The 22,358-nt window shown below is 38.0% G+C and overlaps 1 protein-coding gene across 4 annotated transcripts in view; it reads right to left on the bottom strand.

The window, feature by feature from the left end:
• Positions 1–22,358, bottom strand: part of NDST4 (N-deacetylase and N-sulfotransferase 4) — a 104,611-nt gene that overhangs the window by 31,133 nt on the left and 51,120 nt on the right. For all 4 annotated transcript variants that reach the window (XM_032444374.1, XM_032444373.1, XM_015861948.2 and 1 more), the window contains 3 exons: positions 22,149–22,303; positions 13,610–13,795; positions 11,869–11,997 (listed from right to left, as the gene is read on the bottom strand). In XM_032444374.1, coding sequence (XP_032300265.1) covers positions 11,869–11,997; positions 13,610–13,795; positions 22,149–22,303 — 470 coding nt within the window. The remainder of the gene's footprint in view (positions 1–11,868; positions 11,998–13,609; positions 13,796–22,148; positions 22,304–22,358) is intronic.

The raw sequence follows: 22,358 nt of genomic DNA, 5'->3' as shown, positions 1-22,358 counted from the left end.
ACTGGTTTGGATAAATGCCCATAAATGACTGTTTCTCTGAATTTTCTCTTCATAGATGTTTAAATAGATATTTTTCTAATTGTATTTTGAATGATGGAATTAATCTGTGATCATTAATGTGGCGCATCATACTCTGCAAGTAGAGAAAGGTAAAAATCTCTGAGCTAAAGTGGATTTCTCTATGAAAATGTCTGGCCAGAACCCTGTGTAGCACACAGATATGGAGCAACTGTAAATCATCCTGTTTAAACTGAGGCCTCTTATAAAACACTGAGTAAGTGTTTTCACTGGAATATTTTCTTTCAAACTGCAGAGGGAGAAATGTCATGTCAGTTGATATAGATTGGAGATGCAAGAAATATATCATTTGTTTTTATAACTGTTCTACTGTCATGTTGCTATTCTTGCAGTTTTATGAAGAGCTGACTATCGTGTGTTATAGAGTATTCATAAATGATGATTAATTAATCTATTTTGGTGGCCTACTATGAGCAAACAAACCTCAGAGTTAATTTAATTCTCTACTCTTGGTTTCAGAGGAAAAAAAACCCCACAACATTTTCAGTTCACTAGAGGATATAATATTCTCAAATCAGCCACTTTTCAATTAATTTTAAATGGCAAACAGAGCAAGGAAATTTTGTTCTTGTCCATTTACTTCTATTAAGGATTCATTTTCAATAATCAGAGAATTCTGAGTCAGCTCATTCTTACCTTAAAGGTTTGCTTCTGACAATTTAATAAATTATTGTATGGTGTGTGCTTGAAGGCAACAGATTCTTTTTCTTTTTTTCCCAATAACCCTCTTGTTGACACACAGCCATTTATTACTATTTCTGCCATCACCTAGCTTGCTGAGAAGTAATTCTGATAAAGTACCCAAACGTATGGTGTGGAGTATCAACTGCCATAAAGAAGGAAAATGTCATGGAAGAAAAAGAGAAAGAAAGATCATGTGTTATCCTAGAAACATTTTCTTTATGCTCTCAGTTTCAAGCTAATTAGTTTCTAAATATGCTGCTGAAGGCTTGAGTTTCCACAGGATAATGTTTTCCTATACCAGTTCTTTCCAGCTGGTACGACAGTGTAGGATGAAGGAAGAATTATCTTTAAAGGAGAAAAAGGATTCAAAAGCCTGAGCAAGGTTGAAATGGATGTAATCGTACACCTGAAGTTGAACGATAAAAGTGGCTTCAACTTCTGTGCCTATATTACAATATTTATATCTCGTTATCAGTGCTTACAGTGCTTCTAGTTACAAAAGAGATGTCTATTGGGGAAGGGGTGACTGTGGTAGATAGAGGTACTTTTGTAGTATGTCGTCCTTCAGTATTAGTGCATATTGTTATACTGAGCCTCACTATGGACTGTGGCAGGAGGAGGACAGAAGGTGTTTGTAATTCTGAATGTGCAGGGGATACAAGTGTCTTTCTGAATAAAGAAGAGATACTACCCACATACTCAGGGAAATGCTACTGACTGCTTCACGCAGTGACACCACCCACATGGGTGACTTTGGCTGGTGTGCTCCTGGGATGGAGCCTCATGGTCCTCTGAATTGGGACGAGCATCTGATTATTTGTGTGCTTCACTGCAGTGTCCACTTACACACAGTACAACTGGTCTTTACATTTTCCATGCAGGTCAGAGGGCTGCAGTACAAAGAAGAATAAGAATCGACTACCTTTATATATATTAACTTGGTGTGATGTGTTTGTAACCATTAAAACAAATTCTGACATAGCTGGTTAATAATAAAGCTCCCTTTTATGTTGGTAGACAGAACGTAATGTAATTAAAATAACAGGGACAGGCATGTCCCTCTCCCATGTGCAGTAGGCTGCTAATGATGGCTCAACGAATATTGACCTTTTTGTAGTGGGGAGGATTTTGTTTCTCCTGTTCCTGAAATATTCTGAGATTATCTATTCACATGGCCCTTATTAGAACAGTTATAAATTACTTTTGGATCACACTGTATCTTCTACAAAGCCCAAGGTTATTTTTTATTTTTTTCTGCAGTTATGCTCAGTGAAACAAAGCAAATAAAAATATTATTAATGCTCAAGATGTTCCACAATAATACTCCCAGATCTCTCATGGAAGGTAGGAATTAACCCCTCTTTGCATTTACATTTAATATTCTGAGGCAATGGTGTGATTCCTGTCGATTCTTGTGGGGAGTTAAGGCAGGAAACAAAAACAAAATGTAAGTATGACATGTGGGAAATGTAGAATCTGGATCTAACAAACTGGAAATGAGCAGTAGCCTCTTTACACTCACTGTAAATGCATCTAAGTGGCCATCAAAATTAAAAGCATCCCTTGATATTTATGAAGAATTTGTCTTTCTGTGGTGTGCAATCATGTTTTGATTACAGTTAAAATAATGATGCACCTTATTTAGGGTCAGCTTCTCCTGAGTTGAGTTCTAAGTTTCCTTTCAATCACAGGTCTGATTTCACTCTCAATCAGCAACCAATTCCTACAAAAGAAACAAATTTTCCTGAATTCATATATTACTTTTCAGCTCAGGTTAAAGTTTCTTGGAGTTGTTTGACTGAGACAAGAGGAGCTTAAAATAAATGTCTGACTTATTAGGTGTCTAACTTTCCCTTTTTCTTCTTCTTTTTTCAACATTAAAAGTCATAGAATCATAGAATTATTCAGGTTGGAAAAGACTTTAAAGTTCATCAAGTCCAACCCCAGCCTAACCATAGTACCCTAACTAACAACACTCAGCTAAATCCTGTCCCTGAGCAGCACATTCAAACAGTTTTTAAACACATCCAGGGATGGTGACTCAGCCATCTCCCTGGGGAGCCTATTCCAGTGCTTAACAGCCTTTCCTGTAAAGAGGTTTTTCCTGATATCCAACCTAAACTTACCCTGCCACAACTTGAGGCCATTTCCCTTCATCCTGTCACCAGTGAGAAGAGGCCAACCCGGCTCTCGCTGTAAGCACCTTTCAGATATTGGAGGAGAGCAATAAGGTCTCCCCTCAGCCTCATTTCTCCCCAGGCTAAACAGACCCAGTTTCTTCAGTTGCTCTTGTAGGGCATATTCTCCAAGTCTATCAGTTGCCGGTATTTTGTTTTGATTTGGAAGACAAAACATACTTTTGCAAAGTATACTTATATCTCTGGGCACTTTGTGGTGATGCAGATGTAAATCTATAACTATGTTTATGGTGGAACTATGAAAAAGGAACCATCAGAAGACTGGATGCCTTGCAGTAATAAGAAAAAAAAGTTAGCCCAGTGTACTTTATATCCATACCGGGGAGAAATACTGAGAAAGAATAGAAAGAGAGGAGGTGTCTTCTGAATTAAGACACCAGATATAAAAAATAATCTTTTTCTTGATACAGACCTTCAATTTAATGATCTCTCTAAGGGATATCCTAGTTTAGGCTGCATAAAATCTTTCTTCATTGCAGTCAGCCTTGACTGGACAAAGGGGAAAGCCTTAAGATTTTAGGTTCCCATTTTGTTTCAATTTCTGATTTTTTTCCTGCTTTTTGAAGGTAGCCTTATGTACACACACAGGGTCATACTTTTTGCAAATCTTTGTCCTCACATGCAGCAAGGTCAACAGCTATTTCTTCTGTTGGAGTTAACTTGTTGGTATCTCTAAGGTGGGGCTGGTGGCTTTGGACCTGAGGCACATCTGTAAGTTAACAGAAATTCGGAAGGATGCTGCATTAAAAGAGGTGATGGTATTAAGGGTTATCCATCATCTTTTTAAGGTCAACAAATAATGAGTGCAATATGCACCAGACTGGCAAGTAAATCCAATTAACTGACTTTTTGTTTGAGCAAGTGGGTCTTGCTGAGTCTTTTCAAAGCCCAGCATACTTATTCTTACTTTAGTGTTGGACTGAGGTGCCTCTTGTGCCGTTACTTGCTGACTTAATAAAAAGCTGTCTGTTTAAAGAGAATTTTTAGAAGAAATGACTCTTGCTCTTGTTTGTAATGGCGATAATATTTAGGGTTGTATTTATTAGCTTATCTTGGCTGTTAAACGTTTATGACTGTAGTTTATCGTCTATGAAGCAGGGGAGTGAAGGAGATGAACTAGAAAAAAGATACTGAAGACCTTGTGGATACTGTCGATGTAAAATACAGGTTGCTGTAGATGTGATATACAGAACAATTTGTGAGAGTGGGCTTTAAATATGCCTGAGCATTTCTCAGGAAGCTGAAAAAGGGGCAATGGTCAGAGAACATGGACTGAACCTACTTAGTTCTGAGGCTGACATGCAGATCTGGAAAAACCTACAGATATTTAAATTCCAATGGAGTTCATTAAGCTCTCTTGTAAGAAACCTGCTCTTTGGTGCTGGAAGTATTTCAGTTTGGGAGCAGTATGCTATGAAGTTTATTTTTTTAATTGTAAATCTTCATGGACTGCATTTTGAAGCAAGATAGATTTGCTCTGTTCCTTCAGCTTCCTCACTGTACTTCATGCTCTGTGCTTGTTCATGTTAGCTTATGATAGAGGCAGCTGTGAGCACACCTTAAAAGCGTTACTGGTGCATATCAGTAAAGCTCTTTGAGGAGGAAGTACCTCAGTGCAGGCTGAATGTAACACCAGTGTACTTGTCTTCTCCTTGGACCAAGTACATTGAGCACAAAAGTGAATGAATAGATCTGAAGGGAAGCAATTAAAAAAAGACAAAAAAGCAGTGTGGAGCAGAGCTGGTGACAAACAAGGGAGGGGGATTTAAAAAGTATCCTGGAAAGAGTTTGTTTTTGCTTTTTTTTTTTCTAAAGGGAAATTAAGCTGAGTAAATAATGAGAATTAGAATTAAAAAGAAACCAAAAACAACAATTAAAAAAAAACATTCTAAAAATGACTGGAATGTTGAATTCTTTGAAATAAAATCTCCCTTGCATTTCTTATAATTACAGGAAACAATAAAGCCAACATTGAGAAAATAATGCTTTGAAATCACCTCAAAGCACTGCAAAATGTTTCTAAGGAATTGGCAAGACTTTGGAAAAGAGAAAAGGAAATTTCTGTTTGTTTAAAAAAGGAAAAACACACCAAAAAATCCTAACAACAACAAATTGAACAAAAGTCACCCACCATCCAATCAGAACTTTAAGGTGACTTTGTTTTCCTGTTGAAGCTGTGGGATGCTCTGCACCTGAAGAGCTATTTATTATTATTATTTTTATAATTTTTTGCAAGGGATCAGGTTTCTGTGGGGTTGAGACCAGATAATTTTCTATCACATTAAGTAGCTGGGTAGTGTTAGATTCAGATGTTAAGGCCATGGTATTTCTCCTGGCTAGTGCTCTAAAGAAAAATCAGAACAAGTAGGCTGAAACAAGCATTTCCTAATGGTTCTGGCACTCTCTGACTTGGGATGCTGTGCTTTCATGTTGCCAGCTAATGCTGGCTGTGTGTTCTCTGTGGGATGCACACCCTACCAGGGACTTGGGTCTTCTCATGTGGAAAGATCGCATGAGATCAGAAGTGACCAGAAATGAACTTTCGCTGCTGGAAAGAAAGCTGCCAGACAATGCAGGAGTGCAATGTGGTGGGTAATTCTTTAGTTACTGACTTGAAGGTGTAGCAATGTTTTGTATTTTAGGTGCAACTAACAAGGGCATGCATGCTATCACTGTGCAGAGATAAGAGCTGTAATTCTTAGTTGGGTGAAAGATTTTAAGTTTGCTATCAGAATAAGATTAGGTACAAAAGAAGTTTTCACAAAAAAATTTTTGTATTTTTGACCAATTGATGTTTTTTCTTTTTTTCTTCCCTTGCTTATTGCTATTTGACTGTGGTGGTTTTGCTGTTTTCTCAGCACTGGCAGGAAAATGCTGACTCTGCCTGTGTCCTAATTAGAATTTTGTGGTTAACTGATTTTTGATGTCGCTGTCAAATCACAGTAGCATTGTCAAACAAACAGCATTGATGATAATAACATAGCACTGATTGAACTGCTAGCTTTGGTCCAGAAAAAGGAGAAAAAATATCCTATTTGAATTTTTCATTTCTTTTTTTTTTTTTTTTTTTTTTTTGGTATGAAACTGTAAAAGAAACCTGCAATAGCCACAGTAAAGTCCCATTTTCCATCCCAAATTGCATGCATGTTTCTAATTTTTTAAATACATCTGAAGCTCCTTGTTATTGTTCTAAGCCTTAAAATGAATGAAACTGTTCAGAGAGGAGCTAGATGGAAACCTTTTGAAGGAGTTGCCCTATGTAGATTTATTTCAAACCCAGTCTGTTCACTGAGACTTTTCCTGCTACCTTTAATGAGCTTTGCTTTGAAGTGTTTATGCAAAGAATAAGTACCCCAAACTCTAGACTCAAGCAGCCTACTGCATTAGCTGGGTCCTGGAAAGGTCTGGCTGGTATTCTTATAGCCCTCATTAAAACTCAAAGGAAAGTTGGTTTGATTTCTGTCTGTTGGTGGAATTTATCCCTCCTCTGCATACCACTAAATCATCTCTGCCAGACGTGACTCATCCCTAGGATTCATAAATTAGAGAGTGAAAATATATATCTGAGCCACAGAGTATTCAGTAGAAACCATTTAAAAAAATCCATCAGAAGATCCTGTTGACAGTTTCTCAAGAAACTACCCTAATGCAATGTCACTTGGGCATTTTCTAATTTAACTACTTTTGTAGTAGCATTTCTTTTCAAAAGTGCAAACATTTTTTTATATGAGCTTAATATATACTTGTTATACATTTGCTGAAATCGCTTCATTTTGGGTAATGATCAGGATTTCTGTATTCCCTGTGCTTGTCAAGCTTCAGGAGAGAAAAATAGAAGATTTTCCAGTAGCCTTCATTGGAAGCGCTTTTGTGTTGGGAATGGAGAGCAGATATGCAGTTCTTTCCCTTTCCAAAATGTAAATGTATTTTCTTTACCTCAAACAAGAACTTAATTATCTCCCACCCTCCCCCTGCTATAAAAGTTTCCTATCTGTTACATTTTTCCTATTTTGTAAATTCCCTGCCTCACAGTTAATTAAATTTGAAATGTGCTTCAGTAATCAAACTAATTGAAAAAGTGTTTAATCAGAATCTTGATTATTTAAGTAGTGTTTGTACTTGCGCTTGTTTGGGGCAGGAGGGGGGGGGGGAATGAGGTAGAAATCTGCTTCCTTAGACTAATAGTGGATACTGTGATATCCTATGTACTACTCTATCCATATGGATATCAATGCAGAGAGGATGTATGGACAGCAATTTGAGACTTGAAAACTTGGCACTCCTCTTGGAAGCCAGCGCTGATTGGTTCCATTGAGCCTGGGCTGCTATTCATGCTAAACATCCCTCATCCCCTCATCATGCATGTGCCTGCTCAGAATGGCTTATAACCCCACTTGTTCACATGTGTTCAGGTTTGAACCTTGACTTGGTAAGCTAGGAAGCTGGGAGAACAGAAATAGCTGAGTTCTTGTTTCATTTTAGAGAAATAGCTGTGTTCCAAGGCAAAAGGTGGTGATGTGCTGATTTTAATTAAGGGATTGCAGTTATTCCTGAAATTCAGAACAGACTGAAAAAGAAAGTCTTATGCTGTGTGAAGCAAATGTAATAATTTTGTTTACTTTAGAATAGCGTATGGATTTTCACTTCTGGAAGCCTTGTCTCAGGGTAACAGTGGACATGAAGTGATTTCAGCTGTACTCTTGTCCCCTCCATCAGATGAATAAATGTGGTAGTTCTTGGTGCCAAGGGCCAGCTTGAGTTAGCAGGGTGATGAATTAATGCTGTGAAGGGAAAGGGGCCATGCTGCACAGTGCCTCTTTGCTTGTTTTGCTGGTGCTATCAGTCTATTTCGAAGCAGCAATTTCACCTACAGCCCTTTCCAACAAGGCAAACAGAAAGAAGTTTCAAGAGCCCCAGCAGCCCTGGTTGCTTCCAGGCCTCATCAGAAGCTGGTGCCAGCAGTGCTGTATATATGTGTGTGTACCAAGTAGGGAGAGTGCCGCTGTTCCGTGCCCACTTGAGGGAGAAGATCATGACTGCACAGCTCCTGCCAGATGACACTTCTGCACACATGGCTCAAATTCAATACTTGCTTGCATGTCTGCTTTTTAAGCTCAAGGTACCTGAAAGAATGACTTAAAGCTGTAGGACACTGGTGTTATGCATTGCCCAGGTAATTTGTTGCATATTCAAGGACATAAAGACACGAGGAAGATGTGGGAATTCAAAGCTTTCTGTGGATGGTGTTGGAGGTCTACAAGAGTTGAAACACTCTTGTCCAGGCTGGCTTCCCAGGACAGACCTGGGACAAACCATGCTCAGAACAGGACCTGATTTATTTTGGGAGAAATTGCGTAGTTCTCTCTGATAGGGAGGTCAGGAGCAAATAGGCACTTGTGTACCTTGTGGGATACCAGGACCCAAATGTGAAACTGGAAACCATGCTAGCCAAAACTGATGCAATTATTAGTTTTTCTATATGAAAGTCTTCTCCTCACCAGAAAAAGTCTGAGCTGTGACTTTTAGATTAAAAAAAAAAAAAAAGTAAACAATGTCAACAGTTAAAAAATAAACAATGGTACAGACAGTTGCTTTTGCTGCAAAACTCAGCGGGGCAACTACAGCGATAGGTAAAGCGAATTACATGGCAGGGGTTATTGTGTTATGGTTAAGATTTTATTTTATGGAAATTATTTCTATCCATGAACTACATTAGGCATTTCATTAAATAAGATGGAAAAAAATATGATTTTTCAAAGAGTCTTTGCATTCCAGACAGTTCATTTCCATAATCCATTCAGACAGCACACACTGGTTTATACCATACTGCTCTTGGTAAAGCCCCCAGATGCATAGGTTAATATCCAAATGTTTTAAAAAAGCATACTTGTTAATGGACATAGGTGTCTGGAAGTCTTCTAGGTTATATGCTGTAAAATCTCTCATTGCTATTCTTACGGAAGTTTGGGGAGAAAATCACATTCACAGCACACCATTTATTTTATGAGTGGAGTCTGGAATAGACATTCTTTTGATCCTTTTCAGAAGATAGCATGGATTTTAGGATACTAATCCCTGTTGTGTTTCAAATTAACCACCAAAACTCTACATCTTTTCTTACTTTGAATGAAAACCGGACCTCCCCATTTACTCGTTTGTGTGCTGTCCAAATTTGGTATTTTTTTAAAAAATGGGTGCATAGCTGTTGCTGATTTCATTTTATTCTTTCTTCCTACTTACATCAGTAGCCTTCTGAGATAAGGCTGGATTTTTTTTATTCTCATCATCACATATTTCATACGGTAGCGTACCAACCTGACTTGAATGATGGTGGAGTTTTGTGGTATATCTTCAGCTCATACATGATTAAATTATATTTCTTCCTGTCTGAATAAGCACTATATTGGAGTAGATTCATACTTAACTCAGAGTCAGGGAAGTGCATGTCAGTATTTCACTTGTGTGCCTCAGCTCAATAAAATAGCTGTTTTGATGAGGTAGAGATAGAAAATCATAAAAGTAGAGGGGGGAAAAAATCAAACGTTAACAGTATAGATATAAAGCTGCTCTCTTCAAATGCCACCCAATAATATATATTGCGATCTCAAGTTATTGGAACATAGTTTGGTCAAAACAAGCTCAAGTACTGAGAAAAAAAAATCAAATAACACCTTACTCCTCCCCCTTTTTATTTATTTATTTTTTGGGGGGAAGAAGTCTTTTTAACTCTATTGTGAACATCACTGAGGCACAGTTAAATCTGGAGTGCTTCACATGCCATTACATACCACCTCCATAGGAAAAGTCTCATCTTTGCTGCTGCATCATCTCTGAAACCTCATACCATTAATAAGCAAAGGATACAACTGTTTTTCTTGAGTTTTCCGTTATGTGCAGTGTAAAAGGTGGGACACTTAGTGTGCCTGTTTGTGCTATGAGCCCCCTTAGGGAGAGATTTGGTTGTTTTTTGGGTGAGGACCAGCTGGGGGAAGAGATGCTCTAGCACCTATGAGGTTGGTCCTACTCAGAAGCAGCTCAGAGGTTCCAGAATAACACACTGAGGAGACTATCATAAGTGTTGAGATAAGCCTATCTTGTTTCATCCTGCTCAATAATACTTTATGAACTCTATAGGAAAATTGGAGGGTACAAGAAGTATTTTGTAATTTAAGGAAAATGTGAAAATGTAGAAGAAATCAGAGTGGCTTGAGCATACTCAAAAACTTGGATGTGGAATAGGCAATTGATGGAGGAAATGAGGATGCTCTGAGCATCCCTCTTCTTGGGAAGAGGGCATATACTGCTGCTGAGTGCTCACCTGTTTTAATCTGGGGAAAACTTCAGTTAAGTCAAAGATAGCACAGGTAATAATCCATGTATGAGAAAACTCACAGTAAATTTCAGCAGCATCCCAAGCCAGGTTAAACTAAATAAGCTAAGGGGAAAAAAGCATGTCAGAGAGGTAAACAGATAGAGGATAAAGAACGGCTTTTTTATTTTCAAGTTAGTATTCTCAATTAGCTGTCATGTATGATATAGAAAAATTCCTAATAGACATGTCCCTTTTCTTTATGATCATTGAATTGCTTTGACTCAGGCACCAACGTAGCTCCCCAGCCAAATTTTTCACACACAATCATCTAATTATAGGACACCAATTTCTATCCTTAGGTCTTTAAATAAAAGCGACCTGGATTTGAGAGCTAGCTTCAACTGAAGTTTCTGTACCTCTACAAAAAAGTCAATGAGTACCATAGTTGAAAACCACTGAAAATTAGGCCACCTACCAAGACACAAGTCATTTATCTTGTGAGTAGAATACCTTATTTGAGAGGAAAAGGAGGAAGGGAGGACAACAGCAAAAAAAAAATAATTGGTATACTTTTTGTTCTTCTCACTCTAACATCTAAGCTACTGTCTCAAATGACACCAGGCTGTTGTTTACTTCAAAATGCAGCATTTTTAGTCACATGGCTTTCCTCCTTGATAAGCACGGTCAAATCTGTGTATCTACACACATTGTGTTGTCTTAACTATGGGAGCACATGCATTTTAGCATGGCACAGTTCAGCCTGTTTTATTGAGAGACAAAACTGGTCAATAGCTATGCAAATCATCCTAAAGAATGTGATACTCGTGATCAAACCATATGTGTATAGATTGTTTATGCACATATATATTTACATAGATATTCAATAGGTTATGGTTTGTAAAATCTTGACAAAGAAAAAGTGCATAACTGAACACAATATATTCTTGGATAATACTGTTCCTGGTGCTATTCTGCATGTATTTTGTGAAATTATTACTTTCTTACCTATATGCACTTGCCTCATTAGTAATGTTCAGCCAATTTCATCTTTTTTCTATAACTGCTAGGTGATGTGTAGGCATTAGAAGTCTATATAGTGCCTGAGGGTATTTTTTTTAGCTATGCAGGACCTATTTTTAAGAAGTGGTGGCGAGGGAATGATATCAGCCCTGAGCCCTGGAGTTTCCAACAAGTTCTCTTAGGAGTGTGCAGAACTATGATTAGGGAAACAGAAAGGAAAGTGGAATAAGGTCACTCTGCTCTCTCTACTCTTGCTGTTTTCTTTCAATATTGGTTAGACGTGGCAATGTCCTTTCCTCTTGCAAGGACTCAGCTTCAGGGTGAGAGAAAGCTTGAAAATGACATGAATGCATTTTCCAACAACTTGCTGCATACAGCCAGAATTTTTTTTTACTAATTTCTGGATGTTTTTTTCTTCCTTCGTCTTAAACCGTATGTTCCCTCTGATCAAGTAATCTTCTTTTTAATTTCCTAATGTAGATCAAAGGAAACTAATACCTTTCCCTTCTTCCCTCCCTCCTTCCCATCACTCCAGTGTGTCCAAAAGTAGCAAAAGTAGCAAAAGAAGGTACCTACAGGATTCAGGAGAATGGTGAGGAAAAGTTCACCTCCTCGGATACTTTTGTCCAGCTCCTGAGGACCCCCAGGATACTCCTTGTAAAAAATAGTATGAGTGAAAAGGCCACAGGTCTGTCGAGGGAGCACCTGAGAACAAAATGACAGCATCGTTGTAATATTATTTCTGTAAACTTACTTTAATGTATTCGCTGTAATCCTTGAACAAAGCTGCAGTCATTTCCGACTCTGTAACCCAGTGTGTTTATAGACTCTAGTGCACCTTCTGCACTCACACTGTAAGCAAATTCCTGCAGATATGATTTCCAGATGCAAAGCTGCATCACACACGCAGACTGCTTTAGCTATCTCATCCAATAATAATTAAGGGCTTGTTTCCTGGTGTTTGGAAGAGAAAGAAAACAAAAAGCTAAATATTTCTTCCCTTGGCAAGATTAGTTTATTTAAGGATAAATAACGCTTCCTGGCCACCTTCACTACTGCAGGTAATTAACGTTACTGAGGCACTGAAATGAATTTGCATTCAAGGCTGTGGGCCTCAAATGAGCTTCACGTTTTCCTCAGTTTAACATAACACATTGTGTATTACAGTGTGCAAAAATCACAGTGAAACCCTTCTGTCTGTCAAACCATTCAGGACTGGTGGAGCATGCATGTGAGAGTGATCTGAGGTCAGGCCTCTATTCCATCATTAATCAGGAGGCTGCATGTCAGAAATTTGCAAGCTAGCAGATGTAGGGAAGTAAACTGTTCTTGGAAAAGGAGATGTTTTAGTTACATTGCTAACTAGTTATAATCAAAGGGCTCTGCTGCAATGAGTAAAGACAACAAATGTCAGAGTTTATAGATACTGCCTAACTTATACAGAGACACGATTCACCTGGGTAAGGCCTTTTGTTTCCCTGCAGTCAGTGCTTTCATTTTTCTACTCAAAAAACAAATAAACCTTAAGATCAGCGAAGCATTTTAATGTGTAAATGCATTGCTGAATTCAAGTCTTTGCCAATCATAATTGGACTTTATGCAGTAACTTGTTGGTTTTGATTGAGACATACTGAAGGAATGCCATCAAGTTGCACTGGGGAGATTCAGGTTTTATGTTAGGAAAAACTACTCCAAAAGACTGATTGGGAACAGGCTGCATATGGAGGTGGGGGAGTCACCATCTCTGAAGGTGTTCAAGAGATATGGAGAAGTGGTACTTAAGGACATGGTTTAGTGGGATTTATTGGTGCTAAGGTGGACGGTTGGGCTGGATAATCTTAGAGATTAAATGTGGGGTGTAGAAGAGTCAAGTATGTGTCCAGTCCCTGGTTCCGGGAGATTCAGGAGCACAATCAGGTCAGAAAGAAACCTTGGCCCTAGAGAAATGCTGGAGGAGATTACTTCCACCTGTTCATTCTCTCTAGTGTTGAGTTTCTAATCCTTTCATGCACAGAGATGAACCAGACCTTGAATGACACTTTAATGAATTTCAAAATATGCATTTATATTTTTGACTGATGGTTGGTAGTAGATTGGGTTACAAATACACTTAGTTTCAGAGGATTACATTTACAGTTGCCTGAGTTTCTGTGACTTTTTAAAATTGCATAACAAGTGCACTCCTTTGGCATCTTTACAAATCCTCAGTCACAGAGAATTTTAATGATTGCATTAAAACTTGAGACATTTGGTAAAAATAGCGTACGATTGAATCACTTAAAGTAATATTGCTATGAAGCATGGAAATGTAGTGTACCATGATGCCATTGTGGATGAAGCCCCGTCTGTACCGTGCAGGCTTCAGGTGCGGGTATTCTTCTGTGCTGGTCACTCGGATATGCCAGACCTTCTTCCAGGCCTCATACAGCTGGATGTGGACCGGGTAGACCCCAGAGTGGTGTGGAGCCACTGCGTACCCCATGTCAGTTGGTATGCCATGCTCCTGCGACACAGCAGAGGGAAGGATATATTTAGGAGGAGAAAAAGAACACGTAATTCTTCAAAGATTTTCTCCTGCAGATAACAGCTTTGAGAAGCTGTTGTCCTTGGACAGCCTTGTATCTATTTGTATGTAGTACATGCTAAAAACAGGGGAGAAGTGGAGGGAGCTGGAATTAGTTTGATGTCTGTAGAGTGACAAATAATCCTCTTGGATTACATTGTGTTACTGTTATAGAGAACAGGTTTATCTGCCTGTTCATTAGATGTTACGTGCTTTATAATAGATATTCTGTTTGGATCTGCTTAAAGAACCTTGTAAATTATAAAATAGTATTAGAGCAGTGAGCAGAAAAACTTGTTGCTGTGACATTTGTGGCTTTTTGTTTCCTATTATTTGAATAATAGCAAGATGTCTTGCTGATACAAAACAAACAAAAAAATGGGCATGTGTCCCCTATAGCTTCCGAATATGCTTATGTTTCCGAAAGTTTTAGGGTAGTAGCAAACAATCTGGACTGATAGACATAATTTCAGTTTCATAAATATTTATTCAGTTCCTCTAAGGAATTATGTGTGTTTTCACATACATAATCTGTAGGTTATCTTGAAAGTATCTCCTGATGGAGAGGTGCTTGTATGCAGGTAGATGGAATCAAGGAGCTAGAGTGTAAGCACTAATGTGCTGAGCTTGTTCCTTTACTCCTGAAGGTCTCTTGTCTTTGTTCTGCTGCTAATCGCATCCATGACCTCATGGTCTATCTGCAAAACTCATCTGATGGGATTATCTAATGGGGCCCCTTAACCTTTTCTGTAGACTGGGATATTTCTAAGAATGCATGTGAATTGATTGAGTAATTAGCTTTGTTGGTCTGAGTGATGTATATAAACGTACCCAGCATTTTGTCACCAAATACTGCCAACTAGAAAGGTTATGTTCTGCCTCTTTTTCCTCACCCTCGCACTCGTTTTCAACCCCTTCAATTTCTAAATCCTTTTCAGCTCCCATGGGAGATTTCCAGGGGATCTCTTTCTATGCTCTGTGTGTTTACTGCACCTCTTTTGCTCCCAGTGCTGTGTGATGTGGGACAGTGCCCATGGCCCCAGTTCATCACCTACTCTCCTCTGCTGCCCTAGGTATCAATAAAAGCACTCCCTTCTCCTACTGAGAGAGCTGCCACATCAGCCATTTTCTGTTCATATATAATTGATACAGATGAAAATGGTTAAAATGTGAGCTGGTGTGCTTGTCCTTCATCTTGCCCATATTATCTAATAACTGTTGATTACTTCTGGGAGTGGCAGGTTCTGTAGGGCATCTTTAAGTACTTTGCAATGAAAGGCTTTAGTTCAATGAAAAAAATTAAACTTATGTGGAACACTTGAGGAACACCACTCAATACATCCACTTAAAATTATCTCTTTCTTATTAGCAAATATCGTAGGTTACCTGCTGATCTTGAGGAAGGTGGAGAGAATGTATAAAAAGAACTCCAAACACACTCTTTTGCAATTTACTGAAAGAAAAATGTGACTTCCAGTTATTAATGTTACATACCTGAAAGGCATGAGTCAGTTTAAGGGTGAAATGATGAATAGAAGTACACTTAGAAGTGTCGCTCTTCTCTTTTTTCTTTGAACGTGAATAAAAGAATAGGTTTTGTCTAAGTGTTTTTGAAAAATCTGACTATTTATTAACAGAATGTCTGAGCAGTCTATGATGCTCACAGCCAGATTTACTGTATTACAATGTGCAATAACAAAGCTTCACCAAACCCTGTTAGGGAGTTCACAGACACAAATGTAAAGCAAAAGTGTCTCAATCTAGCTTATGACTGCTACTCTGAATATGTCTGAAAGTAGGTATCTGGATGAATACATGCAAAACGCTGTTTATCTACTTACTATTTGCAGCTGGTATTGCTATAGTAACAGAACCTCGAAACAGTAATCTTCCATTCACAAATAAAATAATGCACCACTTTGCAAATTCTCAAAATAAAAAGATGATTAACCTCTGAATAAACCTGCACACTATGCAGTTCATCACTTAAGTACATGTCACTTAGACACCCAATATGATTTAAAAAAGAAATAAGCAAGACATAATCAGATTTTCTTTGACCAGTTTCATGTTCAGTTTACTTGGGTAAATTAAACATCAGATGTCCTATTTTAGTGATTTCTTCTACTTTTTTCCCTTTTTCATATTTAAGTAGAATTTAGTTTGGCATTGAGAATTAATGTGTTAAAGAAGAAGCATATATGTGAATCCAAGAGGGACTTGGTCCAAGCTGTCAGGCAAAATGGGAGTTGCCATTAGTGAGTACACTCTTTGCTCTGGGGAATAATTTCCTACTACATTTCATAAGGTTATGTCTACATTCAAGACTTTGTACATGTGTTTGTATAGTTTGGCAGTGTGAAGAACAGTATTATGTTCTTGAGAATGCTTGAGCGGGGACAGGAATCCGAAATAGGATTTGGAAATGCTCAGTCGTGCCAATGCAGCCTGGCTCATCTGCACAGCCTTCAGAGCCCCCTTAAGAGAGCCATGTGCAGGACAGGTACTTCTAGGAGTGGTTTGAAAGGCTGAAGTCATCTGCTATGACTCCTTTCCTCTCATAATTATCAGCTTCATTCAAGCAAGTGAAGACTTCTAACCTTGCTATTTGTACGGAAATGAGCTGTATTCATCATGTCAGCATGTGTTACGTATACTCATTTTACATTTGCTAAAGAAAAGACAGGTAATGGAAACTTAGCACTACTTTCCAGGAGTAGGTGCATTCTCAAAACATAAGTTTGTGTTCTGTTTTATTCTGTGTGCAGATGCTGGAGATTTTAGTTTAAAAACAAAACAAAAACAGCAACAGAACAAACAGTGACAGGAAAATTGGCTACTTATATTAGCAGGATGTTGTTTGAGAGAGACTCGGTTCCTGACTGCAACAAGTACTGCATTTACTTGTTAAAGCACAGTAAGAAATAAAGCTATGCTACATAATGGTAGTCAATCTGGTTTTTAAAAACGACTATTGATTTATTTTACAGAAATATACAATACTGACCATTACTGGGGAGAGAATAAGAAACCCCAGCTCTTTAATTCAGCAAATCTTATGTCTGCTGTGGATTTCCTCATACAATCACTTGAACCGCAAGAATGCCTTTATAAAACTAATTCTTAGATGAAAAACTTAATATAACCTCAGGCAAGTTTTCAAAAACACTTTGACTTTGTCGAACATTAGGTGACAGAGAAAATATGGTACTTCATAAGATGTTACCTTCCAAAGCTGAGATTTACATAAGCTTTACATACTTTTAGTACTGGGATATATTTTTAATATTGCTGCAGATGGATGAGATTTCCTATGGGATTATATGTTACTCTGTAAGTTTAAAATACTTAGTAATTAATTTATTTATTTTAATTTGATAAATGAATTTACCACTTATTTGTCAGCAATCATAAAATTATGTGGTATTAGCCTCCCCAAACACAAAATTTTGTTTTTATTTCTGGATAGTTTTATCGAATAAATACTTCATCCTTTAATTTTAGTTCAATTCTAAACTGTTAAAATCATGTTTAAAAATTCTCTGGCTAGACAAAATGATTCAGCAAATAAGAAGTTATTGTTAAGAGACAGAGGCTTATGTTGTGCAAAAGTAAAGTATTTTTCTTAGTTTTATGGAAGAGTATATCAGGTTGGAGTGACTATAACTGTTCTTGGGGTCAGTGGCTTGCAGGAGGTCTTTCCCAGCATTACCTACAGATATTAATAATGGGGAAAATTTAATTCTTCTGTCACAGGTAAATGCTTTGCATCTGATATATAGTTACTGTATTTGTATTCTTGTTATTTAAAATGTGTATTAAAAGCTCATGGTTTCTCTTTGGTGTGGGCATTTCAGGTGTTTTAGGCAGGAGAAGTGCTTATGTGAATCCAGTTGGTTTATAATCAGGAAATTGAATCAAAGGAGCAATACTAGAAGGGCTCTGAATTGATTTGTTTTGTGTAGGTGCATCTCACTTCATATCAGATCATAGTGATGTTTTTACAGCCTATGATAATTTTTGCCCTATTTCTACAGTGCTTTAAGTGCATATGTTCACAAATGAGAGCAGAAGATAATTAGAGAGCAAATAAATCAAGGGACAAAATAAAGAGCTACAGGCTTTGGATTAAATATATCCTAGTTTCTGTAAGATAAGGATGCACAAGAGAGAGAGGAAGAATATTTTATGATTAAAGGTTGGCAGTAAAAATCAGCAGATCTTGGTTTGTTTTATTTTTGGAATGTAGGCTACCAGAGACGTCTGCTTACGATTTGTTTACCTCTGGATCAGTTGTCTGGCCTATAAAGACATAAGAATAATAATACTTGTGATCTTATCAGTTTGCAAAGCTTAATCCATTAATGTCTGTAAAGGATTTAGGAATCCTCTGGTAGAAAAAGAAGACAATAAAACAACCCTCAAAATATTATTGACAGAACAAATTAATAATCAAAGTAAATATCATTTTCCTTTAGCTGAGCTTTGAAATGTACCATCTGTATATGCATAAATAATAAGGTGTTAGAATAACAAAGTAATGGTTAGTCTGCAACTTGCTTTACTGAAGTTTAAGTCACTTGCTCTGGTGTCTGCTTGTTCAGGCTTTCTGGCATAAATCTGCCCCAGAGGGTTACAAACAGAGATAAAGACCAAAATCTAAAGAAAAAAACTTCACACTTTATCTATGAAAAGTGAGGGAAGAATGAAACATGAATATACTGAGTGCGTCAACAGTGCATCAACAGTGCAGGGCTTGGGTTTGCCCTCCTCTGTATGCAAGGGAAATATACTCTGAAACAGCAGAAACCTCGGAGGCCACATGGAATTCTACCAGGCATTAATTTCCTATAGCTGTTATACCCTTCTCTCAGAGCCTGAGGCTGTACTGGGGCCTGGGTTCAAATCCCCCCTGTGGCGCAAGTGGTAGAAGTGCCGCTCTGCTACACAGAGGCTCGAATCACAGAGGTTGGACTCGATGATCTCTAAGGTCCTTTCCAACACGCACGAGGCTATTATCTATTATCTATTATTAGTGATGTGGGAGATGGACACTGGCAGCTGTGGGGCCATAGCTCAGGTATGTGTTAGCAGGGGTTTTGTTAAGCAGAACTTCCTTCATTTCTTGATAGATCTAGGGCAGTGTGGCAACAGCGTGTATGAAAGATGTCAGAAAACAACTTCCTCTCACCATCTAGATATGGAACTGCAGAAATGAGGAATGTCTCCGTGATCATTAGAAGATCTGATATGCTCATATTAAAGGTGGTTTCCTTTGATTCACAAGCGGTTTACAGGTAAAGGGAATTCTTTAAAGACTGATGTTTTTATAAACCCCAGAGGTTTACGTATCCACAGAGGTTTACTTATCTACACTGAAATCAAGGTAATAGAACAACTAATTAGCAATAGGTTGTACGTATACAAATTTGTTTAGCTACCTGATTCCTATGAGTATTTTGTGATGTATCTGTTTGAAGCAGGCTGCAATTATAGCCTCAATTATAGAGCCTCACTCTGAGGTGCGGACGTACCAGTGTAGAACAGAACAAGGTGTTTTATCCAGCTGCTGGCTGTAACACCTGCGTTTCTTTCCTGTATCCAGCAGACTGTATTTACGGTCAAGCTTCTGCAAACCAAAGATTATACATTGTGTGAATGCAAGAGCCAATAAAAGTTGTGCTTGTGTACATTTATAACTCCATGTGATAATATCCATGAAATACTGTGTTTCAGATAAACTGACTTATGTTTGTTAAGCTTGACTTTAATCCACAGCACTCAGAGAAGAACATTCCTTTCCTGAAATGTTTTCTCCAAGTGAACATCACCACTCCTGAGCCTCATGCTCCCTTGCGCGAAGAAACTGCTGACTGTGAAGGGATTTAGATTTAGCCTTTAAGGTCCAGGTTCCCAGTCAGTGTGATGTTTCTTCCAAAATGGAAATGCCCTGAGGAACTGACAGGTATTAATGAAGATATATATATATATATATCTATCTATATATATATAATATAAATATATATATATATTGTTGTGGTGGTGATTTTTGGGATGTTAAAGCAGCCTTGTTTTCTCTTTTCTGGTATAATTATTTGCTCTCCCATCTTGAAGAATTCATTTCCTTCTCATAGTGTTTAAGAAATGAACAAAGAAATACATCCGCTGAAAAATGAATGTGATCATACTTCTGAATAATTACTGCAACTTTCCTTGCACAAACTGGCAAAGTGTTTTCTCTACTTACAGTTAAAACAGGAGGTGGGCAGATATGTTCAATAAATAGGAAATGTGTGAGAAAATGGCATAAACGTCAAGCTGTATTCCCTTGAGTAAGGTGCTAAATAAAGATAATAGAGCACAAATAAGATTTATAGCGCTAAGCAGATTTACTATTTACTGTTCTGGACCTATAATTTAAATTTGGAAACATGCTGTGAAGTAAAAGAATAATAAAAAGGACTTGCTTTCATTTTGGAAGACTTAAAGAAGTGCAGTTGTAGGAAAGGGAGTTCCTTTCTCAAAGAAGATGTGAAAGAAAAGCACAAGGCTACTCTGGAGCCATAGCTGGAAGCTCTGTTAGATATCAGGGAGGCTGTCATATCAGGAAGACAAATTTCTACCCCAGAGTGGACTTCAAAGGAAGCCTTTTGAAAAGAAATGTTCTCATAAGTAAATTGCAGAGCTTGTATCGATTCAAGGTTGAGAGGTTGGTACAACCCCTGTCCAAATGTTAGCAGGAAATAAAGCTGTAATAACTGCAGCCTTTCCCTGACATCAGCCCCTTATTTATAGGCACCCAAAGGAGTCTCTACCCTTCAATGATGATAGGAAGATGGGCTTTATCTTTCTGTAGCTGAAGTTGCAAACATTCTATTACAAGCTCTGTTTTCAGGCTGCATTATAGATTTTATTTCTGAAAGTGATTTGACCTAAAAGACATCATGTTACCTGAAAATACTAGGAAAATTTTCCTGTAGGTTTAAAGATGAATAGTCCATATGTACTTGGGATAGGAATTACTTAAATTGTTCTTGCATTTAAAATCTCAACTATGTATAGATTCCTTAGGTCTCTGCAGCAGTTAGTCCAGGTCAAACAAAGGACATGAACAGCCGGGAGTGAAAGCTAACAGTAACACTGATCTGTAGAAGAGAAAAGTCATCCAAAATGCCTCTGCACTGATTTCCTACAAAGATGCGGATGAGGGAGGTAATCTAGAGAGAAGAGTAAGTGGTTAAGCCATTTTTAATGAATTTGCTTTAAAGGTTGTTAGGAAAATATTTTCATAAACAAGGGAATAAATTACTTCCAACTGCTTGTTAAGGCATCTGTCTTGGCTTGGCTTCCTGATGCCTCTTGGCTCATGTGAGGGATGGGGAGCAGGGTCTGCTGCTGGCTGCCCTTTCTGAGCTGTGAGGGACTGAGCTTTGTGCTCCCTAAGCAGCAGAGAAAGCTTCACTGTGCTACTCTGCTCTCTTGAGTGGCACAGGTTACTTGGCATTTCTGTGCCTTGTCAAAGTCCACATAAGTGTCTTTTCCAAAGAGAGCATTTGCAGACTTCGGCTTTTTTTCTTTTTCTTTTTTTTTTTTTTTTTTTTTTTTTTTTTTTTTTTTTTTTTTTTGTGATGCTGCTTAACTGAGTAGAATTACCCTGAATGGACTCTTAAGTGGTTTCCATGTGACCTCTGAGTGTAAGTGCTCTGAGCTCTGGGCAGTGCTAGAAGGACGGCTCTTGTAAGTTAACAACAGAAACAAGCAAAAAAGGAAATGTTATCTATAAGCATTACGAACAGCTTAGCTATGTGAAAAAGCATATTTTCAGGTCATCTGAAAAAGCACTCTGAAGTCCCAGAGCTTCACTTATTTACCTCATTAGCTTCAAGATTTCTCACAAACCGTGCACAACATTTCACAAAGTTGATGGAAGCTTTCACCCTCGAATTCTGAAGGTGTTTGCACCAGACGTCAAGGAGCTAAGAACCTGTGTATAATTCCCTTCCTAAAGCTCAAAAGGCTAAAAGACATATGCCAAGAGTTTCCTGCTTCTGATCCCTGTGGTCTTGTAAGACAAGGTCGATGGACTGCTTCCTATCCAGAAAGCCTGTCCCGGAGAAAAAGGCAAAATGCAGCCCAAGTTTGAGGCAGAGTGCTTCTTTTTTAGGACTGAGTTACCAATCTTGCAACCTTACTTTTATGCCTATTTAAACATACATATACTACAAACATTATAGCCATGCTTTCCTTGTAGTATTTATATGCAAAGGTGATCCATCTGGTAACTCTTACTTACTAGTGCAAATTCTTTGTTGAGGATCATCTGCTCCACCAATGACGACTCATTGTGGAAGAGATGAGGCTGCATGTGACTCCACATGTGGGGAAACCACCAAAACTCATCCACAGATCTCAACAGCAAATCATCACCTTCATCTTCCTCCTCAGTGCCTGCAAAAGATAGAAGAAGAGAAAAAAAAAATACTAGAAAAGTTTGTTTTCAAGA

The sequence above is a fragment of the Coturnix japonica genome, chromosome 4 (assembly GCF_001577835.2).
Source record: "Coturnix japonica isolate 7356 chromosome 4, Coturnix japonica 2.1, whole genome shotgun sequence".
Classification (NCBI taxonomy): domain Eukaryota; kingdom Metazoa; phylum Chordata; class Aves; order Galliformes; family Phasianidae; genus Coturnix; species Coturnix japonica.
This window is presented reverse-complemented; position numbering and strand designations above follow the sequence as displayed.